At 45.3% G+C, this 8,973-nt stretch overlaps 1 protein-coding gene across 19 annotated transcripts in view; it reads right to left on the reverse strand.

The window, feature by feature from the left end:
* The window catches only part of CASK (calcium/calmodulin dependent serine protein kinase), a 358,988-nt gene extending 353,121 nt beyond the window's left edge, over positions 1-5,867 (reverse strand). For all 19 annotated transcript variants that reach the window (XM_043570170.1, XM_043570169.1, XM_043570160.1 and 16 more), the window contains exon 1: positions 5,670-5,867. In XM_043570170.1, the coding sequence (XP_043426105.1) occupies positions 5,670-5,728 (59 nt within the window). In that variant the 5' untranslated portion in view covers positions 5,729-5,867. The remainder of the gene's footprint in view (positions 1-5,669) is intronic.
* Between the last annotated feature and the right edge of the window lie 3,106 nt (positions 5,868-8,973).

Here is an 8,973-nt window from a genome sequence, read left to right on the forward strand (position 1 = left end):
TGAATGGACTTTAGAACCAGTTGGAATTGCATGTGATCTGGGGCAAGTTACCCCTCTCTGAATCTCAGTGTTTTCTGTAAAACAGGTATAATCAGAGGAGATAATATATGTAAAATGCCTAACATTAGAAGAAATAAATGTCAATACCCCTCATGAAGTAAGCATGAGGGGTATAAAAAATTTTTGTTTTTATTTTGAAACAAGCTTATGTCAAAGTTCTTTTAAACGGTGCTTCCGGCAAATTTAAAATGTGAAAACATGTGCAAAAATGCAGTAACTCAAGAACAATCTCAGAAAGTAAGGCATACTTGCTTCTTTTATTTATTGGTCAGAGCTACAACTGGAGATCGTAAAAGAATTTTCAATTTAAAAGAAATATCCAGGAACACAATTTAAGGGCACATTAGAGAGACAGTTTGTCCGGTGAAACCGTTGCAGATCCAAGGTGAAAATGGAGGGAGGAGTGAGCTGTGTATGTCAAGGACACAGAAGCATGTCAGAGTCATGGAAGGTAAGGGAGACACAGGAAGTATTTATACAGACAATGTGCAAGTGACACTTCAGAAACTCCAAGTCCTAAGACAGTCTGTAAAAAGTGGACATGAGGAGACTCGGAGAAAGTTGTTCACACACAGAAAAGCCAATGAGTAGCTCAGTTCCCTCTAAAATGGTCCCAGAAGCAAACTCCATCATCAGAAATCAACACTGCTTACCTACTCCCAAAAAGGTCTGCCATGTGCAGGAATCCACCACCGTGTTTAACAGGTTTTTCTTCTATGGAACTCCGGTTAAACCCCCTTGGCTTGACTCTTTCTGGGCCACCAGCAGGCTAGCTGGCGACTGTGTTTCTTATACCTCATGTGATTGTCACTCGGATCAACCCCTTCTTTCATGAAACACCTACTCATTTCTGGAAAATTCCTGGTTTCTTCAGGCTCACACTTTCCCAAACATTAAAAACTAATTTGCCTATAATGACTAGATAAAATTTCCCAGAAAGATGTTCCAACATATTGTAATGTTCCCCTTTGTGGGTACTGGAAACCATTATCAGTGGGCCAATCAATATATGCGAAAGCCATAGTAATTAGTAAAAATAGTAAAGCTGAGTTTTTCTTCGTGTTAAATTATATACCTTACAAATTATTAACCCAGCATTTACATAAAGGCTGCATTTAACTCAATTCTCTGGTAAACAGTGTTACTGGGATGTCAAGTATGGAATTTAAACTATATAAGCAACATAACCATACTCTTTTAATAGAGTATATGTGCAAACACAATCTGTACTAAACTGATAAATCTCTTAATATTAAATTAAGTCACTCTAGTGGACAGCCATCATCAACTGCTATTGAAGCAATCCCCATTCCGGGTTGTTCCAAACATCAGTCACTGTGTTAGCATTACACAGATGAGCATCATAAATCAATGCGAATCTTAAAAGACCCAAGAAATCAAAGCCAAACACAGGCTGAAACAAAATTCTTATACAACAAGGCTCAGAAACACAGCATAGAGAAGATAAAACTCATATTTGGGTCTCTTGGCTTCAATACCTCCCCAAAAAACATTCTACTTTTCAAAAACTGTAAGCCTCTGAAAAGCCAGTCCCAAAATATTACATACATAACCTAAGTTTTAAACCAATGACTCAATCGTAAATGCATATCAGAATCACTTAGAGAGCTCCCAAAAAATACCAATGTCCAGCACCCACCCCCAGAGATTCTGATTTTATTGCTCTGACACAGGGCCCTGGCACTGATCTTTTTTAAAAGCTCCCCTGGTGATTCTAATATACAGCCAGGTGGAGATCCACTGCTTTAAACGAATACAGCCTTTTGGGACAATAATTGCTCTGAGGTTGATAAACATGCTTTTTGCCTTTTAATGAGATTTTATTAAAACTACTCAACTCATTCCATAGTCAATGAGCAACTGTTACATTGCAGGCACTGTGTTAAGTAATGGAGAAAGATATATATGTTCCCTGCCCTCAAGAAGTTCCTTGTTAACTAGGTAGAGAGACTCATAAATAAGAAACTGTAATTAAATATGATAAGTGTTCTCAAGGTACTAGCAAATTCAGCATGCTTCACAAACTTCCATGTCATCCCTGAGCAGGGGGTCACGCCGCATCATTTCAATTTTAGTATGTGTCCTACTGAAGCAGGAAAGTCAGAAGTTACAGGTTACTAAGAACCCTAAAAATGAGGGTAAATATTCACCCTCCACAAGGTGAAAACGGTGTGCATTTTGCTATTCTCTTTCACAGAAACTGCTGTACCATGAAGGTAGGTATTTCTGTGTTTTAATCTGGATGAATCTTCTTAAAATTTCCTTCACGGAATATTACTGATTGTACACTTATCTCTAAAACTCTACATTTGCAAAAGATGCAGTGAATAATCATGACATAAAAATTAGCCAACTTCCTGCATTTGCGTAAAAACCTTTCTTTTCCACTAATTGCTATATCTTACTAAGACAAGAAGTTTTGGGGCTATGATAAGGTCCCATCATCATTGGTGATGTGATTTGTTTTAGTCACTTGAAAGATGTTACACAGGAAAATGTTATGGAAACAATAGGCATTCGAAGGAGCTTTTGTAAGACTTTCAAAAACAAGAAACACAAGGGAAAAGAGTTTATTTTTTTAAAAAACGATATGCCATCCTCCCAATATTCATAATGAATCAGGCACATGATTCCCTCCAAGACAGTGGATGAGTGAGTGAGTGGATAAGAAGTGAGGTAGGGGAGTGAGTGGGTGCTCAACTGATCTTGAAAATTGAAATCCATTTTAAAGTATCTCGATGGAAATTTAAACCTATTAAGACCTAAGGTCAAAAACAATTCGTGATACTAATTTGGGATAAAAGAAAATCACAATTCTAGAGAACCTGGATAGAAATCAACAAAAAGGCTTCCACTACAAGTGAACAGCTTCAAGACCTTTCTGTGTAAATCTGGAGTTGAACAAATTCTAAGTTAAAATGTATGCTGTCAAGGTCCCTGCAAGAAAATCTCAAGTGAATTTCAATTTCCAGATCAATATATGCTGAGACAATTTACCGGAGAAACCTTCAACCTTTACACAGGGTGAGGAACATTATCATTACATTCTTTACCATGAAAGCTACCTTGAATTCATTATTTCACGAAATGGCATATTATAAATGGCACTGACCAAGTCCGATTTTGTAGGCTATGAATGAGATTTCACTTCACAATCGTTAAGGTAGCCACAGCGTGCCTATCACCTCAGAATTAGCTTGCTCTCCCTCCTTATGCAGTTCTGAAGCAACAGAAAAGATGAATTTAGTTCTACCAGAGGTGTTTCCTGAAAACATTCTATCAGTTATAAGCCAGCAGAATACTGATTGTGCTAATGTGATGCTGACCACTTCTTTTTGATACCTAAAGAGATCACATCATCAGTCTTCCAGACCTTAAGGAATCAGAACTGGTTACTAACATTGATCCAATGATGGTTACATTCCGTCATCACAATATAATTAACATTTTAATTTCACATATTCCAATTATGACTTTGCTGGCTCATTTAAAGCAAATGTAACTAAGACACAACAAATATCACTCACCCACACAGTCGTTTGGGAGCTTTTGGGAAACACCTAATTTACCTCACCTGGGTGCTAAGAATGAAGCAACCAAGGAGATTTTTTTTTTTTTTTAACGTATTTGTCTCTATGGAACGGTGCTATCCACATACGCCTATGGAGCACCTGAAATGTAGCTAGTCCAACTGAGAAACTGAATTTTGAATTTTATTTAATTTTAATTAATTACAATTTAAATTTAGAAAGAGATATCGATTAGGTTATTAGAAAACTTTTAGATATGTTTGAGAAAACTTGGGTGTGTGAATCTACTTTTGCAAATGCAAATGTCATGAAATCTAATACAGATCAAGTATTTCCGATGAAAATTTAGCTTAGTGTCAGAGCTGAGATGTGTTGTTAGTGTAAAACACACACTGGATTCCAAAGACTGAGCACAAAAGAAAGAAAGGATGTAAAATATCTCATAAATAATTTCTACACTGAATACGTGTTGAAGTGCTAACAGTTTTGGGTCTACTGGCTTAAATAAAATATTTTATTAAAACCAACTGCACCTATTTGCTTTTAATTTTTTTAATGCGGCTATTGCAAAATTTACATATGTAAAATTTTTGTCTATAAAATTACATATGTGCCTTGCATTATATATCTTGTGGACAGCGCTGCTCTCGAGCACTTCCACAAACACTTTACCAGGGCGCATTTGGACATCCTTCTTCTAATAGACAGGCTGGTCATGTAACAATAGGGGCAAGGAGTAACATGTCCTTGTACCAATTGGGTCTGAGGAAAGTGTGTAGCCAGCTCTACCCATAATTTCACCATGTGAGGCAACACTGTAATACCTCAACATAGAAGAAAAAAAAATGAGTTATCCGCACTTAAACAAATTGAAATCCAGTACTGCAGACAACTTAAAAGGGATACAGTAAACTGCTCTAAGGTCTTGGTTTCATTTCCCAACTGCGGACCTTAAAATAGACAATAAAGCACCGCTTCCAAAAAGAGGTAAAATATTTCAACGGTAGCTACCCAGCAATCCTTCATAAAGGAGCAAAAATTGCTCTTAAATCTGATCTCAACTTCTAAAGGCACAGAATACACGCTGAACTAGGAAATCAACTTCAGATCGCCAGCCTTTGCCTCACAAACAAATTAGCAGGATTGTGCACTTGGAATACTGTTTGACAAGAATGAAAAGGAAACTATTCAAAACAGATTTAAGGAATGGACAATTAGATGAGGAACTGCAGATTTAATTCTCAATCAGCACTGTGATTAATCTGATTCCCTGCTTTTCCCTAGTGTAATTATACAACACAGATGAAAGGATGAGCATTTGGACTGTCAGTTCTATATTCTAGACCAGCCCGGTGACTCAAAGCAGACGGCTCTGCCACACGAACCACCACCATCCCAACAACAGTCGAGGGAAGCCTCGAACACTGATTTAACAGTCATTGCATAACGAGGCATTAAAAATTCGGATACCCCCAACTCTTTCCACGCTGGCCTACACCGGGTAAGGAATTTGCTGAAACTGAACGCACCCCGTCTGAAAATGACCCCGTCCAATCCGGGCATGGGGTGAACACAAAGACATCTATCTAATATCCTGCACAATAGACACACACCCCACAATTAAAAACCCTGGACGTTCTCTCTCTATCGGTCCATGCAAGCAGAGGAAATGCAAGCTGCTCTTTTCCTTAATGGTCTGTGGTACACGCAAGGTAACAATAACCCCAACTGTTCCCAGGAAGCAACTATAAAATCGGGGCTGCCACGTCCCTGTGCAACCGTCAGATAAAATGCAGACAGCGGATTTCGGCCGGCCGCACGCCTCGTGGGGTGGCCGACCTCGGCTCGGTGACTTCCACGGCTGGCTGAGAACCCCCGGGACCCCCGCCCGGCAGGAGGTCCAGGTACACGTCTATAAATACGCCCGGGTGAGGAGGACGAGGGAGGCGGAGGGGAGGAGGGCAGGGGGCAGGCCCGGAGCGGGTGCCGGTGCGGGAGGACCCGGGCATCACTGAAATGCATTTTTCCACACTCCCGCTCCCTCGCGTAGCGACTCACTTGCCGATCACCTCGCACAGCTCGTACACATCCTCGAACAGCACGTCGTCGTCGGCCATGGTCCGGAGGGGACAGCGGCCGCAGCGTGGAGGGCTCCGAAAACGGGGGTGGGGGCGCCAAAGAGCTCAGTGCCCGGCCCCTGGCTCTCCTCCCCTCAGGACCCGCGAGCCCTCGGTGCTGAGGACGCTCGAGTGGGGCTGCGAGGCCCGGAGACTGCGGCGCCTTCCTCTGCGGGCGACCGCCCCGGCGCGGGCGGCGGGGCCGGGGCGCGGGAGCGAGGGCGGCCCGGGCCCGGCGCCGCCCGCCCGCCCGCTGCTCCTCGCGCTGCTCGGGCCGCGCTGCCCGGCGTGTGGATCCTCGGAGACCGCGCGGCGCCGCGCTCTCCGCCCGTCAGCCCGCGCGGGCCGCGAGGCCGCGACCGCTCCCTCTGCCGAGGCTGGCTCCGGCGAGGCGCGGGGCAGCTCGGGCTACAGGGGGGGCCGCGGCAGGACCATGGAGGGAGGATCGCCGCGGAGGGAGGTGGCGGCGGCAGATCGGCGCTGGGGACCAGGAGGCGGCGGCAGAGACGCTCCCTCCTCCTTCTCCTCCTCCCGCCGCCGCCGCCGCCCGCCTGAGAGTGGGAGGGGGCTTCGCGGGACTGGCTGTCTGTGCGGGCGGGAGCCCCGGCCACCGCCTTCAGCTCCTCCTCCTCCGCCCCAGCCGCCGACCAGCTCGCGAGCCCCGCGCACCCGCCTCGCGCACACACGCCCTCCTCCCCCTACGGCCGCGCGGCTTCCAGAACCACAGGCCCCGCCCACTCCAGCCCGTCGGGAGGCGGTGGCCGAGGGACCGGGAACGGGGCTGAGCGGCGCATGCGCGCGCCACGGGTCACGTCACGGCGAACGGGCGGGCGTCGGGGATCTAGAAGGGGCGGGGGGTCGGCCCGAGGGGCGCGCGGGCGGCAGCTGCTTAGGCGGGGGTCGGTGGGGTCGTCCCCTCCGCGACCGAGCAGCGGAAGGGGACCAGGGACAAAAGGTCCACGACCGAACGCACGTTCTTGGCTCTCTGCGGCGAGAGCCTCGAACCCTGGCCGCTCCCCTCTCTTCTTTTGTAACCGCAGGAAGCCTTTCCCGGTTTTTGCTGGGGAAAGACGCTGGGAAAGGTTCCTAATGAATGGGAAAAACAAGAAGAGAGGTGGAGAGGCTGTCATTCCAGACCCTGCTGGGCGGCGGATGCTTTTAGTGCCACTGTGCATTCCTTAATGAAAATGAGGACTGGGGAAGGAGAGTCGTCCACCTACAAGAAAAGGACTAAACAAAAACTATCCAGGAACGTGTGCACCAATGAGGAACAATTCGTAGAGACAGCCTCTCCGCATTCTGTCCCAAACTCAACGAATATCTGTCCAGCGCTTGCCCTCCGTAGAGACAGCCTAGAGAGAGGTCAGGAAGGCAGGGACAGAGACTTTAAGCCTCTTTTTCATCACCTACCCCTACCCCCAAGCTTTCAGTACCTACCCTGCTCCCTGTACTTCCTATAAATGTTAGACATGTCAGGATAAAAATGCAACTAGAGGGAGTGGATGCACAGGGTCAGCCAGGGAATGAGGTTCTGGGTGTTGCCGCTGTGCTAGGTTGTATTCAATATGAAGATTTCTGTTCAACTGAGCATGTGCAGAATGAGCCAACGCCATCAGACAGGTATATGCCTCAGTTAAGGACCAATAAAAAAAGTCTTTGTTCCTCTGCACAGCAGAAGTGCCCAATTAGTTCATATAAGTCAGCTTCTAGAAATCGTCCGGTAAAATTCTCGGTGCAGTAATAAAAAAAAAAAAAAGAAGAAAAGAAAAAAAAAGAGATAGTGTTTATCAAAGTGGGGGGGGGGGCGGTGGAGACAGCCTATTTTCTCTTCAGAAACATTTTGTGCAGACCCTTGACCACTCCCTCAACAGACTGAGAAATCTGCCAGTGCTAAGGATTTGAGTACTAAACACTTTTTAAAACTCAAATCAGAGGAAAAATATAATTGTATGAGAAGGTCTTCCCTGTTTCCCCAAAAACTTGTGCATTCTCTAGACAAGGGAGCCTTAGAGCCTGAGAAACATTGCTTCCATTGAGGGTCCAACAGTTTCAAGTCACTGTCACCCTAAGTTGGCATGTGCACTTGGTGTCAAATGAATAAGGCCATCACTCCATTCTGCCCTGAAGTGCACAGTGACCCTCACAAGTCACCTTGCTGGCTTCACTTCCTCTTCCCAGCCCAAGTCTGAGTTATGCCAAGACTTATCAACTTCATTTTGGGGCTCGTTATCTTCCATAGGGGTCAATACTCAGAGGTAGAAAAGGACAATTATAAAATAAAAGACAGTGCTTGGGGCACCTGGGTGGCTCAGTCACTTGAGCATCTGACTCTTGGTTTCAGCTCAGGTCATGATCCCAGGATAGTGGGATCAAGCCCCGTGTCAGGCTCTGCACTGAGCATGGAGCCTGCTTAAGGCTCTCTCTCTCTTTCTGTATCTCTCTCTCTCTCTCTAAAATAATAAAAAGAAAAGAAAGTGGAGTTAAATAAAAAAGACAATTATAGAGACAGGGTTACACCCTGCATATGGAATCACAGCCAGTGTAGATCTGAAAAGAGCCCTAGACATCAGCCAGTCCAAATCAGTCATTTACAGATGTGGGGGATGTGATGGTTGCTCTCTCGGAAGCCATTCCACTCCTCCACCATGAGGTAGCAGGTCTGGGTTTGATATGGGATTGTAACCACCTCACCTGGAGATTCATTAAACTAATAAATGCAACCCTCTTGCCACAATGATGGACCTATCTTAATCAGCTCTTGCATTCCGTGGTCACTGACCTTGAGAGGTTCAAGGTCTTCCAATCAGCACAAAGCTCAGGACTTTTCCCTTATGATCTCAAAACACTCTCTTTCTCCCCACCCCACCGCCCCAACCCCTACATTGGCTCTGAACTTTTGCCATCAGACATCTTGTACCCATCAGGGTAGTCAGACCCAAGATGAAGGTGGAATTGGGGGGCGACAAGGTGGAGATGTCCTCAGTGACATTATCAATCTCTTGTTTAGCCAACTCTCTACACTTTCTGGTCACATAAGGCAATGAATTCCCTTATTGTTCAAACCATTTTGAGTTGAGTTTCCTGTTACTTTCACATAAAGTATCCTACAAATGGTACAACAGATGAGAAAAATGCAGAGACAAACATATGTCCATGGTCACATATTTCACTGAGCATCTCATCCGAATCTAGCTCTCCCAGCTCCCTGTGCGATATTTAGTTATACAGAAGTTCTCTGCAATACA

This window comes from Prionailurus bengalensis, chromosome X (assembly GCF_016509475.1).
Source record: "Prionailurus bengalensis isolate Pbe53 chromosome X, Fcat_Pben_1.1_paternal_pri, whole genome shotgun sequence".
Lineage (NCBI taxonomy): Eukaryota > Metazoa > Chordata > Mammalia > Carnivora > Felidae > Prionailurus > Prionailurus bengalensis.